The 17,599-nt window shown below is 38.0% G+C and overlaps 1 protein-coding gene across 7 annotated transcripts in view; it reads right to left on the bottom strand.

The window, feature by feature from the left end:
• Nucleotides 1–424: 424 nt before the first annotated feature.
• The window catches only part of GNB1 (G protein subunit beta 1), a 33,286-nt gene continuing 16,111 nt past the window's right edge, over nucleotides 425–17,599 (bottom strand). For 3 of the 7 annotated variants that reach the window (XM_030463589.1, XM_030463592.1, XM_030463594.1), the window contains 12 exons: nucleotides 17,399–17,461; nucleotides 15,917–15,968; nucleotides 9,381–9,488; nucleotides 8,694–8,732; nucleotides 7,960–8,066; nucleotides 6,974–7,037; nucleotides 6,390–6,552; nucleotides 5,660–5,726; nucleotides 4,900–5,101; nucleotides 4,345–4,561; nucleotides 2,569–2,680; nucleotides 425–2,194 (listed from right to left, as the gene is read on the bottom strand). In XM_030463589.1, the coding sequence (XP_030319449.1) occupies nucleotides 2,574–2,680; nucleotides 4,345–4,561; nucleotides 4,900–5,101; nucleotides 5,660–5,726; nucleotides 6,390–6,552; nucleotides 6,974–7,037; nucleotides 7,960–8,066; nucleotides 8,694–8,732; nucleotides 9,381–9,437 (1,023 nt within the window). In that variant the 5' untranslated portion in view covers nucleotides 9,438–9,488; nucleotides 15,917–15,968; nucleotides 17,399–17,461 and the 3' untranslated portion in view covers nucleotides 425–2,194; nucleotides 2,569–2,573. The remainder of the gene's footprint in view (nucleotides 2,195–2,568; nucleotides 2,681–4,344; nucleotides 4,562–4,899; nucleotides 5,102–5,659; nucleotides 5,727–6,389; nucleotides 6,553–6,973; nucleotides 7,038–7,959; nucleotides 8,067–8,693; nucleotides 8,733–9,380; nucleotides 9,489–15,916; nucleotides 15,969–17,398; nucleotides 17,462–17,599) is intronic. The other 4 variants (XM_030463588.1, XM_030463593.1, XM_030463590.1 and 1 more) reach the window with 3 other exon arrangements.

The following is a 17,599-nucleotide window of genomic DNA, read 5'->3' as shown; positions in this document are numbered from 1 at the left end:
TGGAGTAGGTCTGGCAGTCAAACCAAGAAGTGTCCTTCCTAACCAGGTACAAATGGAGGAACCAAGTGCCTGAAGCTCCACACACTTGCCATTCACTGTCAGCATATATTGCACATTTACACTTGCATCTTCAGACACTGCTGGCTGTACTTCCCAGCAACAAAAATCATGAGGGTTTTTGTTCATCTTGTGACTGTTTTTAGCCTTAAACCAAAACCCAGATCCCTCCAGATGAATACACACTTTCTAACACACTGCATACTCTGCTAAATTAACCATTAGAAATCCAAGTCACTTTAAATTACTGAACAGTTGGTTTTGGGGCAGCAGACACTTGGCTCATGTACACTTATTCCATAATTAAAGTCCTGCCAGAAGCTGTTTTGTGGGTTAAACAAAAAGCTGCAAAACAGATCAGTCAAAACTCATGTCAAACTGCTTTATTACATCTTAAATAACATTACATTTTAATATAGTATCTATCTTGCATCCAGCTTTCTTGAAGTACACTGACTTTAAAATTAAATACAAAAGGTGAAGAGGGATACAGGGCGTGGAGAAAGCTCTACAGAGTAGTTTCATGAGAGAGAGTAAGAGGGAATTCATCTTTTATGCCAAATCCAGGCCTAACGCACAATTACAGCACATTTTTGTACAGAATGTTGCAGAAAAAACAAAATGGAGAAAAGCTACTACTGCTGCTAGGAAGGAGCATTTCTGGATACAGTGAGAAGATAGGAAAGTTTAACAGAACAATCTGCTGTCCAAACACTGCTGCTTTTAACATTTTATTTGAAAAGAAAGCCAGGAAAACCTGCTCGTTACAAAAATGACTCTGATCAGATGCAAAGGACTCATCCTACAAGAGGAACTGGCCGTGAGGAACTGATTTATAAAGAAGATGGTCTTAGGTTCCCTCCTCCCACACCCCAGAATCTTTGACAGCGATTGTTTGAACAGGCTGTTTCTTTTTTTAAAAAAAAAAAAAAAAAAAAAAAAAAAAAAAAAAGAAAAAAAAAGTGACTTATCACGCTACTCCAAAACGTGCATAGCTTTGTACTTGAGTTCTTCATAGATTTATGCACAGAGTAGCAACAATAAATGAATACAGAGCGACAATGGTTACAGTTTTTAAACAGGTTATTTCTTCAAAGAAAAAACATCTAAGGACTTAGTCCAATATGCACTTTTTAGCATTTCTACAGCATGCGATTCTAAGAGTAAACCCACCCAATATGGCAAACAATCAAAAAAGGTTTTTTTTTTGTTTAACTTAGAAAGTTCAAGATCATTATTTTCAAAACATTGATTTGTACATCATTTCATACACAAAGAATTGACTCAATACCCAAGTGTAGGACAGGTCTCTTTTGAAAACAGAGATTCCTGGTTGTTGAGACTTATAGGATAGTGTTAGGATATATAAACTGCCCTTTCAAGTGGACAAAACCAAAACAGATTAAAAAAATCAGTGTGGTGAAAAAAGGGGGGGCAGGAGGGACCAAGGATTGCGTTTGTTATCCATAAAAGGTGAAAGGGTTCTTTAAACAAGCATTCATTACCTTTTACAGCATGTGCTTGGTTACCTTACTGCTTAACATTATCCTATATATGCCAAGTTTTGTGCAACAATTATCCGTGATACTAGAAAATAAAATAAAAAAAATTAGGGACTAAATTTACAGCGTTAACAACCCCCAGATACTCTGGGCTAGGACTCCCTTGTTTTGCTCAATTAAATACATAAAGAAATGTATTTAAAAAGGAAACTTGAAAAAAATCCTGCTACAAACATGACTTTAAAATTTGCAAGTGTGTGAGATAAAGTCCTTAACTTCAACTTGGAAACTACAGTGAAAGCTGTTTCACAATTATGCTCAGGTTTATTTTCTGGTCATGCTTTTATGATAGTGTTTCATTTTAAAATCCTCAAGACAACCAAAAACAAAAAAAAAAGAAAAAGAAAGAAAAATGGTCCCAAAAGGAATGCACAATTTCATTTTGCTTACAACACAGAAATTCTTCTTGGAAAGGTAATTGTGCTCTTCATTTCAGCAACAGGAGACGGAAAAGATCTTGCCCTTTGACGCTGGGGAGGATGGGGTTCCAAGTTAGTATGGTTGGATTGGATATGCTATCATTTGTCATTTTCAACCGTTGGAAATTTCTTCCAGTCATGGAGTCCGACGCTCTTCTGACACACAGAAAGATTAATTAAGAGTTGCACTTTGATAAGCTGCAGTCTTTAAGTTTCAGACTTCCCTCTCGCTACCAAGTGCTGCCTTCAGCCATTACCTCACTGTTCTCAGGAACACCATTTAACAACACAGACCACACATACATCCCTACCAGGGAAATAAAATATGACAAAAATAGCTCATCATCAAAATGTCACTGCATGCATCAAACAAACAGCCTACTAAAAAAAAAAATATTTTTTTTTATTTCTCAGTGACTTTCCTAAGCTGAACTACAAGTTTGCAGAATCAGTAAAACAGCACTGCTTGGACCTGGAAAAAAGCATTCAGAATATCAAACATGGACAGCCTTAATTAACTGGATACCTACCCACTTCAGTTCCAGATCTTGAGGAAGCTGTCCCATGATCCTGTTGCCACTGCCATTCCATCATCAGTCACCCCTAAGCAACTGACACGGTTATCATGACCAGCAAGGACACCTACAAATAAGCACAGGTAGCAAATACATTACAAAACTTTGATAATTTCATGTTTCAGTTTTAGTAACACTGAGGCACACATATTTAGTCACCCAAAAATCCTTAACAAATGTGCCTGGAATTCTTAAATGCTTTTGGCTTTATAAGCACAAGCCTATAAATATATTTATATAAACATAACCAGGCTCATATGCAGGGGGTAAAAATTCACATTACTCCAAAATTTTATTTCCATATTCCCCACATTATGACCCTGACTGGTTTCTTGTGAGTTGTGAAATCACTGCCCAAAAGTTCTATTGACTCTGTCACAGCAACACCATATAACCATGCATTACATAGCTCATTGTATTTCTTTCCCATAGTGATAAAGATCAGTTAGATTTTACAGTTTTTGATGTGTAAAATTAAGCTGAATCATGTTAAAAACATTTAAGCATTTTTCATCTAATTTTATCTCACTACATTTACAAGCACTTACAAGATTTAAACTCCTACATTCAATCTATTTGTCAATACAGAGATCTGCTAAAATTCAATTACAGTACCGTTAAAAAAAGAATTGAGACACTAAACAGAAAAATTAAAGTAGCCAAGATTTTCCTCTAGCCCTGTTAGTTCAACAGTTTCAAGGATGTAAAAAGAAAATCTAATTATGTTCAAGCTCTTTCCAGTCCACAGCACTGACCTAAGATATTCTTGACAAACTTAAAAATAATCTTTCTACATCAATTAAGCTGCTCACAGGACTGCTCACACTTTGGGCTTTTCCCCTCCACTCTCTGATACAGAACATGAATGAAGTCAGTTTTAGTTCTTACACAAACTAAAATGTTTAAAAATTAATATTTTAAACTATTAATCCGATGTAAAAATGACTATTTATACACAAGGGTTCTTGATGTTTGAAGGAGTAACATTTCTGATATACTATAAAAGCAGTAACACTGCATTTCAGCTTCTCAGCACTGATAAAATTAACATGAACTTTGTAAGAAACAACAAAGAAAATCTGAGGAGTAAAACAAAGTCTGGAGACACAGAAATTAATAAACCCAATGGAAACTATTTTAGCACAGTCCAGGACTATATGTATGGTTATATTTTTTTTCTACCTGCAGTATATCCTCCTCTCAAAGCAATGAGTCAATTTGGCAGCAAATAATGTACTTGCAACTAATCCTTTCAACTGCATGTGGAAGAATATTTGCTTGGCAGGTGTTAATCTCTGGACCATAAATTTCATATTCCTTTCATCAAAAAGATAATCAACACAGTGTCTGTTGTTTCGCTGGTTGCCTCTACAGCTACTGCTACAAATATCAGAAAAAAATTCTTTTATATAAATACCAACATTAGTGTTGAATTGCTTTGAACAGTTTGTACATAAACAATGCCATAAAAAGTCTGAAAAAAAAAATAGCCCTCCACCCACAAAACCTCTTATTTTTTAATAGCAATCTTCCTGTTCTCAAGCAGCCACTGTTCCCTTCTATCCTTTAGGAGTATTCCAGTTTATCATTAAGCTATTTTCATCACTGGTCACCCTAAAACAGATCACCAGAGTTGGAACAGGGATGGCTAACAGGACTAAGCACATGGCAACTCAAACATTCACACTCTGCCATGCTGAGCTCTTAGCGTTTGAGTCCAAAGCTGCTCACCTGCTCTGTCAGCTTTCAGTGTGTCCCAGACATTGCAGTTGAAGTCATCATAACCAGCTAGGAGGAGACGTCCACTCTTGGAAAATGCTACAGAGGTGATGCCACAGATGATGTTATCATGTGAATAAACCATAAGTTCCTGATCAGCCCGCAGATCAAAAAGCCTGCACGTAGCATCATCCGAGCCTGTGGCAAACGCGTTGCCATTTGGGAAGAACTTGCAGGAGGGAAAAGGAAAAAGAGATATGACTTCAGACTTGCTTCCTCTGCCTCATTGAGCACACCCTTTTGTACAGACCAAGTGGAAAAAGAAAGCAGCAAAATACACACCTTCCCTCAGCTGCAAAATGACAGTGAGCCAAAGAACTGCTTCCATTTACCACAGTGAATCTGAGGTTGTACAAACTGCTCTCCCCAGCAACAGGAATTATTAATTAAATATGCCAGAATACTATATCATGCAGTACGTGCTTAAGAGCTGAGACCAGAGAAGTATAAACATTATTTTTAAAAAATTAATGGGATCCCAAGTCCCCTGCTGAAGCTGATACATACACAGATGGCGTTGATGTCCGACTCGTGGCCAGTGAAGGTTTGCCGACACATTCCTTCCCTGACATCCCACAGCTTGGCAGAGGCATCACAGGCACCAGAAACAAAACACCGGGCATCAGGAGCAAGAGACAAACTCATCACATCTCCAGTGTGCCCAGTAAATGTAGTTGTCTGCTGACCAGTTTCTATGTCCCAGAGGGCACTTGAAAGAATAATTAAAAGAAAAATCAACACATTTGTGCTCCACTAGAGGATCCAGGCTCTCTATCACTGCTAAAAGGTAAGAGAAACTTATGATTGAGCTTGTAGGGTTTTTTCCCATTGAGAAGCCAGTATTTATTAAAGCATACACCTATATTCTCCTCAATAAAATTCCTGTCACTGTAGAATATTTTCTAGGAGCTCTTATGAGTAACAACATAAACTTAAATTCTGCATTGGAAAAATCCAAATGTGTCCTTTTACAGACAAATCATTAGTCACTTCTGTTGGAAAGCTATAGTAAAAAAGTGTTTCCATGCCACCTTAACACATGGAACTAGGTCAGGCTCTTCAGAACAGAAGTATAACTGAACAGCCAAAGCTAACAAACCTTAAAGTCCAAGTCTCTACTAGTAAAGATGTGATATGTGAACAGTAATTAATCACATTTAGCTTTCTGTGTGACTATCAGGTTTAGAAAGAATAATTTTCCCTTCAATAATGGAGTATAGCTGTGAAAAGTCATTATTAACAATTATGTCAAAATTTTACTGCTTACCAAGTGGTGTCGCCAGAGCTGGTGACGATTTGATTATCATCCAAGAAACGACAGCATGACAAATATCCTGAAAACAGAACAAAAAGTTGGTGCATAAGACCAGAGATCTCTCTGCACATTGCATACTGGCTTGATTATTTGCTTCCTTTTCTGAGGATGCAGCAAGGACTACTGTATATGCCAAAAGACAGGCAATTTTTATATGTATGCCCACTGTTTTGGACAAAGTGTAGTTTGGCTCTTCACAGTTCCCAGTTACAGAGTTAATAAAAGTAAAGATCATTAAGCTTCTGGAATAAAGCCTACAAGCCTACCCCTCTCACCAGGCACAGAACAGTTCACCTTAGAAACAAGAACTGTGGCAAGAATGAAGCTCCTGTATTTTGGGGAGAGAGAAGGAGCAACAGAAGAGGGAGCACTGAGAACTCAAACCTCTGCAACTAAAGAATGGCACCATCAGGAGGCAGCTGTCTGCCTTCTGAGAAATTAAAACACATCTTCATTACAATTCTTTTTCACAGAGGATCATCTTCAAAAACAGCTTTTAAAAAGAGGGGGGAAAAGCCATTTAAAACGAGTAGTACACAGCTACATTCCCCCAGAGAAATAAAGGTGCACAGTGAAGGATGTGTTTTTAATTGGGAAATTATACTTAAAAGGTTATTTTATGTTTTTTTCACAATTTCATGATATTCTTGGGCAATTCAGATCATTCTGAGCAGGGACTCACCTGTGTGACCAGCCAGCTCACGGCTGACACGTACATTCCCTTCACGAGTTTTCAAGTTATAAATGGAACAGATGTTATCAAGACCACCACAAGCCACATAATTTCCAGAGGGAGCATATGCACAAGTCATGACCCAAGAAGAACGCAGGGGAATAGCATGCACCTGAAATGGAGAGATTCATCTTATTTCTTCTGCAAAACAACTGAGTCAATAACTTGCCACCAGGTTTTTCACGATTATTGAAGCTAAATCTGTTCTGTCTTGCTAAACTGTTGCATTCATTCTTCAGATTTGTTCATCACATCTCTAAGGAAGGGATTATATCTTTATATATGTTGTGAGTTTTCATGCAATATTAACTGTCTTTCTGCATTTACTGGGAAAACAGTAAAGATAACAGCCTGTTTTTCTGCTGCTACAGTAATTGGTGATCCTGCAGCAATCAGGAGTTAAAAAACAATATCCTGCACTAAAACCACAACCAGATCATTTGGAGAAGTTTTCTACCATGGAACTCATCAGAATATTCACCTTGAGCCATTTTATTTTATCATTAGGAGAATATTTTATCAGTTACTCTTACCTTGTTTGTAGTATAGCTGTCCCAAATGATAAGTTTGCCATCCTGGGAGGCACTAACTAGAAGCCTAGAGAGGAAACAGGAGGCAAGCAGAGCCAATTTCAATGCTAAATATTATGGAAACGTGAGATAAAACACCTACATCTTCACACATTCTGATTTCAAGAAGAACTGTAGTCATGTAACTAACATCTCAATCTTGAACACAGAGAGAAAACTCGCATGGAATCAGTGCCTGTGTTCCAGACACAGGTTTCATAATCCTCTGGTCTGGAAATCTAATAAAACACTCCAATATGGTATTCAAATTTATTTTGTGCATCTTGTGATGATGATTTCAAAGCTGAACAACACAGAGCAATCAAAGTACTCCAGTCTCCAGACTTCTTTTTTTTTCTCTAGGTTATATTTTTGAGCTATCTTGAAACACTTTGGCCAAACAAAAAACTGAATTCCCATCTTCTAAGTAAGCTATATGCAAAAGAGGTGCCTGAGGCAATGAGTTCTGCATATCTATGAGAAATAAGTGTCTACCAGAAACACAGAAAAATGAGATGCAAAACACTGAGGTTTAACTCAAACTACCAGTTCTATTCTGATTTTTAAGTAGTAGGATATTCAGAAACTACAAGGGTAACACATCATTAACTATTTTTCATCTTAATGATGCATATGTCTTCATTAAGTACAACTGATAAATAAATGTACTCTATCTCCATAGGTTCTTGGAATTTAAGTGGTACCACAACTACATTTAAGAGGTGAAGACTGGTATTTTGGTGCCAAATTTAAGATTTGGACAAGAAAAAAATGAACATTAGGAGAAGAGGTAACAAAAAAAAGTGAGACTAAGGGTTCCAGAACTTTCTTGGTTGTCTGGAATTAATTCTTCTGGAGTTACTGGTTCTTAGTGGTAGGAACAGGGAAATCACAGGCCTGTGAAATAACAGCCAAGCCAAGTGTTCACATTTCCTCTCCCTGGCACCCACCTGGAATCAGTCCCCCAGTGCATTGCATAAATCTTCGCCAGGTGTCCCCGGAGCGTTCTCCTGGTGCGCATCTGGATTCTCCCCACTGGGTCAATGTTGGCTGTGATCTGAAATAGGAATGGTGTCATACCCTGAATGAAAGCTGACATCAAACACTTCTGTACAAACTAAAAAAAAAAAAAGGCCTTCCAATGCCATAATAATCTGTTTCAGCCTAAATTCCTACCAGGTCTCTGAAAAAACCCACCACATCTCCATGAGACACACTGCAGAGTAGATTTCCCTTTCCCCAAGTTAATGATGGCTGAAACCAAGCCAATAAGATCAAACAGCAGAGCATGATGCTCAGGAGCAGTTCAGCATCATGTAGAAATTAATAAATAGGTTAACCCCAGCAGGTTATGGTTCTGATTATAAAGGTGATGCAACTGAACTACAACCATGTCCGTAGCAGAACACTGGGGCTCCCCTCTGCCATTTTCCACCAAACAGTAGAGATGTGCCCTGAGTCAGTTCTGAAAAAAACTACTGCTCAAGGCTAGTGCTCTCAGAAATGGGACAACGATGAAAAAAGCTCTTATGTCTGACAAAAAGCACCTAATAGCAAAATAAAAATCATTGAGAAAGGAGGGAAAAATAAAAGAGAGGCACTTGTGCTTACAAAAAGAAAATTTGGTGTAAGAAGGTAAAGAAAATAGGTTTTTCTAATTAATTTTAAACTGTTAAATGCTTACCTGAGCCAGGGTGGCATCTGCACATGCTTTCCTAGCATCCTGCAACAGAAGGAAGTTAAAGAAATCAGAAGAATTTCTGTACGTTTTTGTATCTGTTTTGTCATCTTGATCAAGCTCCCTCAAAACAAAGTTCAGAAAGCTTTCCTGCTTGTCACCCAGCAAGGACCCATCCTGACTGCAGCATGAGTGTAGTGTGCTGTCTGCTGTCACAACACATTGGTGTTAAACATCTAATTTCAAAAATTTCTACTTTTGAGAGAAAGATAAGATTTTCACAACAAAGATGGTCAAACAATCAAACTGCTTATCCAGACAAGTCTCCTTCCTTGGAGATTTTTCAAGATCTAATTGGACCAGCCCTAAATAACCTTTTAGCTGACCTTCTTTTAAGGAGGAGGTTGCTTAACACTGGTTATGGCCTGGCTCAGAAAAACTTCAGTATACATTTATTTTGCTCTAATCCATTCTGTGCATTGTTTGTGTAACTACTATTCTCTAAGCAATATTTAAGACCAAAAGTAACTTCCTTAAGCAGTTACATGCATTGCCCTATCTAAATACCCATTACATGAACTTTGGCACTGTGAAAACATGTAACTTTATGCACTGTTCTCTCCACCTCTTCAAGATGCAGAAATCAGCACTCATCTGTGCCCAGGTTTCAAGATCCCCTGTTACAATACATACTCTGATTTGGTTTTTCAGTTGCTCAGCCTCCTGGCGTAGCTGGTCAAGCTCACTCATTTTCCTGTGCTAAAGGTGTGCTTCACTGCCACCTCTGAAACAACCAGAAATCTGAAACACAGGGGATAACAGTGAGAATTAGCAGAAGCCAGAGCTTGAAATTGGCAGAGTAGACAAGTCTTTTCAAACCATCCCAAACAGCACTTTTAAAGAATTTTAACATTAAATATGTTGTCAGAATAAAACTATTTTTTTAATGATAGGTGAGGGGAGGAGTTTAATAAACCACTGCCAGACATTTTGCCCTTGCTAAGACTGTTTTCTGAGCACTGAATTACTCACATCCATCCCTCTGCAGCCAGCAAGACAGAGGCTCAATAGAACACAGCTATTGATGAACACGCTCAACTATTGGATTGTTTTCCAATAAAATAAGCATATAGATATTTTCCATTAAGCATATAACTTATTTTTAAAAGTCAGTGTTCTAGAAAGGTATTGTTGCCATTTTCACCAGCATTCCCTGGCTAAAATTCAGCTGTTCCTAAACTTTTTGGTTTAAAACCTATGCAGCTTGATACCAATACAAGGCGCTGAAGAAAGATGCAGATGAGGTTTCTCTTTTACTGCACAACAATTGGTTCCATTTTCAAAAGATACATAAAGAACCCAGAGTTCATTTAAAAACACTGGTAGTGTGTTTTTACATTTTATTATCCAGAACTGTCTCTTTATTATGAAATACAAGAGATGCTTTGCCTAGCAGCTTTACTTATTATTCTGTTAAGATTTAATCAGCTTCTTTATCTCTGCAAGCATGTGGGGTTTGGGTTTTTCCCCCTTAAGCTCTTCCCCAGGAGAAAGATGGGGATAACTTTTATATTTTTATCTTGTCACAGTAACAGAGAACATATTGTGAAGGCAAACCAAAGCAGCAGAGCAAGCATCATTACTGAAAAAAGTTTCAAGAGTTATTAAGGATTTAACATTCCCTAAATATTCCTACCCCACGTAACCAGATTTATCTCAGAGCTCTCTTCACAGTGGCAAACATTCCAAAACAAGGACCTCAAGGAACAAATGCCAGATTTTGTAATGTAATCCATATACAAAGTTACACTCTTCTCTGAAACCCAAAATATTTTAGAAAAGGAATTTTAGTTAGCTTCCCTCTGAAAACCTCCATTCACCAAACATCACAGTCCTTTTACTTTATTGTGAAGCTGTCTCTTCTTTCTCTCTTCTGGCTCCAGGGTCATCTTTAAGCCCTTTTAAGACTGCTTGTTCAGCTTAGTCCAAAATCCAGTTAAGACAAAACCCATCAAGAGTGTTTTATGATCGTATAACCATCTTCTTTTCTTTGGAGTGCTCTGTTGTTTCTCCACATTTAAGACATAAAACTGTGTGGTTAGGTCTCCAGATTTTAGCATACAGTCATCACTGCTTACAGCTCCTCTGTTGGTGAAATAACATTACTCTTGTCATTAAGTAATTAATAAGTTTAAAGACTGATCTTAAGAATAAACTGCAAATTTTCAGATTTTTTTTTAGCTTTTTGATATCCAGTCCTATTCCCACCATTCCCCAAGTTAATATATAAGCCCATTTCCCACTAAGGAAATACCAGGCTCTCTAGGCAGAGTACAAAGAATTTAAGAGATGGTATCATTCCTATTTCAGAGAAAGAAGTTATAATCCAAAATTTAAATAATCTGCTCAAGGTCACAGCAACTCAGCAACTGGATTGAGATTTAGCACACCAGAATTTCAGCTGCAGTTACAGGTAACTACACTGAAGATTTACATGCAGCATTATTTTAAATATAATAGGATGAATAATCTCATATCAGTCAAAGTAGATACATCCTTCTGTAACACACAGCTTAAAATAGTGACAATTCCTTTCTGCCAGAATTTGTGCACTGTGCAGTAGAATTCTCTTCCATTTAAATGAAACCAAACTTCTTAATGGAAGAGGAAGAGGCCCAGGGAGAGGAACACTGGTCCTGGGAAAAAAGTCAGACGGAGAGGGTTTGCTTCCCTGCAATGGATCCCTGTAGTTTCATCCTGGATTAGTTGCATACACTGAGTGTAAAGCCAATAAAAGCACATTTCATGCTTGTGCCTTATTGCTGAGTATAGCATGTGCTGAGGGTCTGCTGCAAATGGCAGTGTCAGAAGCAGCCCCGTGTCTGCTGCAGCACCAGTGACACAGCCAGGAACAGAGCTGAGGGGACACGAGCCCCTTTCCCTGTTTGGTGGGATATCATGGCTCAGCTGGCAGACACACAGCTGTCTTCACACCTATAAAACCTCCATTATGCTCTGAGAGGCCCAGCACAAGATCCAGGGGTGTAACTGTTACATAAAAACATTTCACATCACATTCAAGGCAGCATTCTGCCTCAGCACGTTGCCTCTCAGTCCTGCCTTACACAGGGGCTGAACAGCCCTAATTCCTTCACCATCTGTAAGAATTAACTGAACCCAAGAATTAGCAGAACCCAACCTTCAAAGTCAATTTATAAATGTGCTTTACCACACAGTTAGTCAGACATGCATCTATGTGGCCTGCCTTACCTACTGTGCAGCTGAGCTCCTCAAATGCTTTATTTGTGAGCTCTACATCAAGAAAATCACTCTCTGATGTTCTAAGGAAAGCTTCCTTTGAATGAACAACTTCAAAATGGTTTGCCAATGCTACAGAAACCTTTACACCTCTGTGCAAGATACCATCTCCATTATCACAGGCAGCAAGGACTTCAAGGAGCTTCACAACCACTGTTGTAAAAGCAGCTTCTGTGGATCTGGACCTTCAGTCACTTGCTATGCTTCAATATTCACTGCATGATAATTAACAGCTGACTGCATACAGCCCTTGATGTCTTTTCCATCTGTAATACATCCACATACCAAGTTAATGTCTTGAAGTCTGCTACAGTTTTAGGGTGAGAAGTTACCCCCCCCCCCCCCCCATGCATTCCAGGCAACTCCAGACTCTGAGCAGCAGTTCTGAAGCATCCATAGGAATTGTTCAAACCAGATTTCCACATTCCCTTTGTAGCCTTTGTTGTTTCAACATCAACAGGAAGTTCCAATTCCTGCCAACATGACTGAACTCACACACAGGAAACAAAAATCCTGATGAAGCCAAGAGCATTAAAATATAGGAGTTATCTGAAGCAGACTGTAAAATTTATGGGACAAACAGCCAACCAACTTGGCTGTTCCTCTACTTCTTTTACATTAAGTATTAGGCAATTAAATTTATGGCAGAAGTATGAGATCCACAGGGAAAAAAAAAGTTCCATCCCCTTGTGTACTTTTCAGCTATATTGTAAATCAGGAGAGTTTACTTGTATCTAGCAGGTTTTTTTAATAACCTCTGAAAGCAAAAACTAGAGGCAAGGTCAGGAAAATGCATGGGAAAACAAACAGTTTTACACTTTCTCACTTTAAATACATGGGAAATACAGACTTATTTTTATTACAGACACAATGCAATAAACAGAGACTGTCCAATATATGACCCATGCTCATCACAAACCAGCACAACAGAAGTAATACATTTCTGTTTCTCAGCATGTTTTAAAGGCATTTGATCCCATTTTAAAAGAAAGTTTCTAAGACAGATGAAGCTTGATATGGATGATGCTTCTCTTTGTAAGAAGTTACAAAATTTCTAAATCAAGAAGACCTAGAAAAAAGTTACTACTCAGGTTCCACACTCCCATTTTCAGCATAGCTGTGAAAAAATAGGTAACAGCCAAACTCATGCTCACCTCACTTTCTCCTGAATCTGTTGCTATGTTCTTGAAGCCAGGCTGCCCAAGGCTAACACATTCACTTTCTTGAACTCACTCAAGACCTTTCCACAGGCTGAAGTGCTTAAGTGTCTCTGCTCTAAGCCTAAAGACCTTAATCTTGTTGACAAGAATACCTTGTAGATAATTCCCCTCTTGCTAGGGACAACAATAAGCATACTCGCAAAGTCATTTACTATTCTTCACTACTCCAAATGACCCAAGTCTCTAATCTCTTCTTACAAGTTACCCACAGAAAAGTCACTTTGTCCCTCTGTTTCTCACATAGGAAAAAAATAAAGTATTGACTTCACCTAGTTTGTCACTTTCCATAAAACTTCACAATCCACCTATGTCAAGAAAAGGATTTATCACATCACTCATCTCAAGTAACAACTTCTGGGTTTGTCTTCCTTGAAGCTCCACAGAGCTCCATCACCATGTAGGAGGAAAGTTATCTATGTCCAGGCAGCCAGCTCTATGCTGAGCAAGTCCTTGAACTGAACAGAAAGCATCACAGAATCTACTCAATGTCCAAATGCTTCCTGCAAATGGAGAGATATTTAGGATCCCAGTGTAGTAGCTCTAATTTAAAGATACAGCTCACTACACAGAAAACACTGACAGAACAATTCACTCAAATTCACTCATTTAATTGTTACAACTTTAATGTCCTTTCCAGAGCTCAAGCTGTTAATCCAATTAAGTCCAGTTACTGAAAGCAGTATCATTAACACCATCACATTTATCTGTGCTTGCCTGCATTATAAGAGAAATGGGAAGAGCTGAATGCAACTCCTCTAAACACGAATTCTTGGGTTAAATATGTTTCTAAAACGAGTCGGTAACAATGAGGAAATGTTTACTAACACTTTGTTACTTTGTTTTCTCACACCATTTCTATAAAAAAGAATTTAAAAGGATGAGGCCTTCCATCCTCTGCTAAGCAGCCTGTTCTGTCACTTCTACAAAAGAAGGGAACAGAGCTTTGAAATCACAGCTGTCATTAAGTCAAATATTTAGAATTTCCATCCCTTGATGGCCAAACTTCATTTGATACAAGGTATTTTTATTACACATTACTGCTTCCAGCAGGTCAACACCACCGAGCTGTTGTTGATGCAGTCTGGTAACACAGCTTCAATTTATAGCTTTAGGGTACTACCCAAGCACAGTAATTTCGTCAGAATGTTGGCCACATCAACAGACTGCCTGATATTTGTTCCCTCAATATATTTCCTGCTAATATGCATCAGTCCAGTGAGTATGGAACAGCCAGGGAAAAAAAGCAAAACACTTCATTTGCAAAAACAGAGCCAAAACTTTACAGCCTTAATAATCAGTTCATGTTATGCCTACCAGATAGCCTCCTAGCAGGTCATCTGATTAAATGAAGCTGTGCTAATCTATTAGATACCATAAATCCTATTAGCAACATGCACAGCAGCTTGTGCATGTTCACAATGACAAAGGAATTATACACAATGCACTCTCAGTTCCAATGTTCTGACATCGTATTGGCTTTGAAAGATGAGGGGTTTTTTGTTATTTAATCAGAAGTATATATTGAATTCTATTTGACTTTTATGCTTGTGTTCCCTCTGCCACTTACATGATGTACAATAGAAGATAAAAATTCAGGGGTGCCTTCTGATCCATACGTACAGACATGTCCAGATACAGTGATCACACACACAAAAAAATCTAGATAATTTATATTACAAATGGTACAAAAGTTACACAGAAACTCAACGTAAGAAATGTATCACACAAGCTTCTGTGATACAAACTTTATTTGAAGTGAAAAAAACCCAAAACCTGGAGAAGATGCTCAAAGATATTGGCTAAATACTCAGCACTGGTTAAAACAAAAGGTTATAATAAAATGGGACAGAAAATATTTAAAATATCATAATGTCACTGAGTAAAAATAATGGTTTGTCTACACTGGGAAGTGTTCAGTTTCAGCTCTCCCAAAAAAAAGAAAAATGCTGGAGGTGTCTAGGGTTGACCAAGGTAACCAAACAGAGAACACCTCAGAAGAGAGGTTTAGAGAAAGAGTCAGGGCTGCTTGCCCTTTGCTTTTTGAAAAATAGGTAAAGATTTAGAAATTGAAAGTAAGAAATATAACTGATGAATACCCTCTACACAGCACAAGTTCAATCAGTAATGATCATCAGAGACCAAGAGGCTTCACAAGGGGCAGAAAGATCTGAACTTACTGTCTGGAAAGTAATGAAGGTTTCTCTGTTCCAAAAATATTAGCAATAATTACTATTAAACCAAATGTAAACTCTGAAACTTTCAGGTTCTGTTTAAATAATACTGGCACACTGAAAAGAACATTCTGACAAGAGCCACTTTGCTCAGAAGAAATTTGGCCTTCTTTTGTCAAAGATGGTGGGCAAGTAATTTTTCATTCATGAAAGAATAACTATTCTCATCATTTTATTTATTACAGTTCCCTGCCCCACTGAGATGAAACAGTTCCATCTGTGGTCTCCCTCTGCTTTGCCAGTTCCATTTTGAAAGAAGGCAGGCACTAACATCTATTATTTAGTAGGTTTCCTAACCATTTTAAAATCCTTCCTGTTGACATAAGAATACACATGCTAAGGTAGAAAACAAAGCTTGCACAGATTAACAGCTGAACAACTGAAGTTGACCACTTTTTTAAAATTAGCATGAGTTTCTCAAGCACTAGGAAAAAAAAAATTACCTAATTTCTCCACTTACATTTTCTCTCAGTACAGTAGAAAGCCAACTTCTGCTGTCAAACATGTAAATTCTGAAAGAAAAAAAAAAAGGTGCAGAATTAGTGTAATTATGAAGAAATAAAATTTTCTTAACAATTCATTTCTACAAGAAATTGAAATACTACCAAAGCACAGACTATTTGTTGTTAGCTAACTCTAACACCTTGCTTGTGTTAATGAAGGAAAGGGGCATTGCATAAATAATACTCAGACAACCAAAAGACTTGCTCGTGTTAAGGTTTACTTTTTTCCAAGATAGCTCTTGCAGTCCTCAGCTTATTAATTGTTCTCCCCTAGCAACAGAGAAGTCCATACTATTAGAGTTTAGGATTGTAACAAACCAGCACCTCACTCACACAAGACTGTAATTTTCACTGCACTACAAATTCCACCCCCCTCCAAATCTGCATTTTGAAAGCACTGAAATTATTTCTGCTCAGTACTGTTCCTGAGGTACAGATGCTTTCCAAGCACAGTTTAAGTATCAAGGTATCTATTTTATCAAAAGAAGTTACATAAACCTCCTACTGGTGAGCTCAAGTGAGAGCACAGCACTCTTCTAGAAGAGTTATGGCTTCTAATCACTAAATATATTTAAAAATTAAAGAGTAAAAATGGACACAAAGTAACTCACACGCTTGCAGTCTGGAAGACTGTAATGATTTAGGATACAAACTGGCTTTGTAATCAAGGTGGGAAAAAAAAAAAAATCTTGTCAGAAAATTCAGAACAGTTTTTCCCTCTGGCACCAGAAAGCACTAATTATACCTTGCCCCAAGATTTGAAACCCTGACAACCACTTCTGTACTCTGAGCACCTGGGACCTGTCTCTATCAAACAGCAAGGGCCATGGAAACCTGAGTGCACGTCTTCAAAGTGGCTGCAGCAGGACAGCAGAAGTTATTCTGAGCACAAAGCAAGAAGGTATTAAAGCAAAATAATCTTAAATCAGAAAGCCATTCTACAGCTTCATACACTTTAAACTGAAATGCTTGCATGTAATGAGTCTGTCTGATTTCAGAGTTCCCTATTAGCTGGGAAATTTACAAACCACTTCAGTGTCTGGTATGAAGGTTAAGCTACTTAGGATATGGGTCATCCTCATCCAAGCTCATTTAGAGAGGAACAGTTTAATACTGTGATTATGAAACCATCACAGTGTAAGCGGGTTTGTTGCTGCCAGAACAACACACTTTGGGACAGAAAACAGAAACTCACACTGAAGAGGCCAAACTACACCCCCCCCAAAAGACACAAGCACATAACATGACCATTTTATCTTCTGAGAAAAGATCAAGGATATTCAGCTTTCAGGAGTCTTGACAGAAAAATTTGCCCACACTGCAGAGATAATGAAATCTAATGAAATTCTGAAAGAATTACCTGAAATGTAAACAAGTAAAGTTATGCTGGAACACTAACAGCACACAGAATACACAATAGCAAAGGCCAAAACACACACCATTATTGTCCTGTGCTGCACCCTCATTAATGCAGGAGAGGTGTTGCAGATTTCATATGCCTTCTGCAAAAAAGAAAAACAAAAACAAAACAAAAAAGCTGCTTTAACCAGCCTGCAAGAAGAGTAAGGAAGCATAACAGCAAACTTTCCCACCAAGTTTAGTTTATTTTGCAAAACTAGGTTAAGGTTTCAGTTAGGTAT

This window comes from Calypte anna, chromosome 21, assembly GCF_003957555.1.
Source record: "Calypte anna isolate BGI_N300 chromosome 21, bCalAnn1_v1.p, whole genome shotgun sequence".
Taxonomy (NCBI): Eukaryota; Metazoa; Chordata; class Aves; order Apodiformes; family Trochilidae; genus Calypte; species Calypte anna.
The sequence above is the reverse complement of the archived record's forward strand: the minus strand, read 5'-3'. Positions and strand labels throughout refer to the sequence as shown.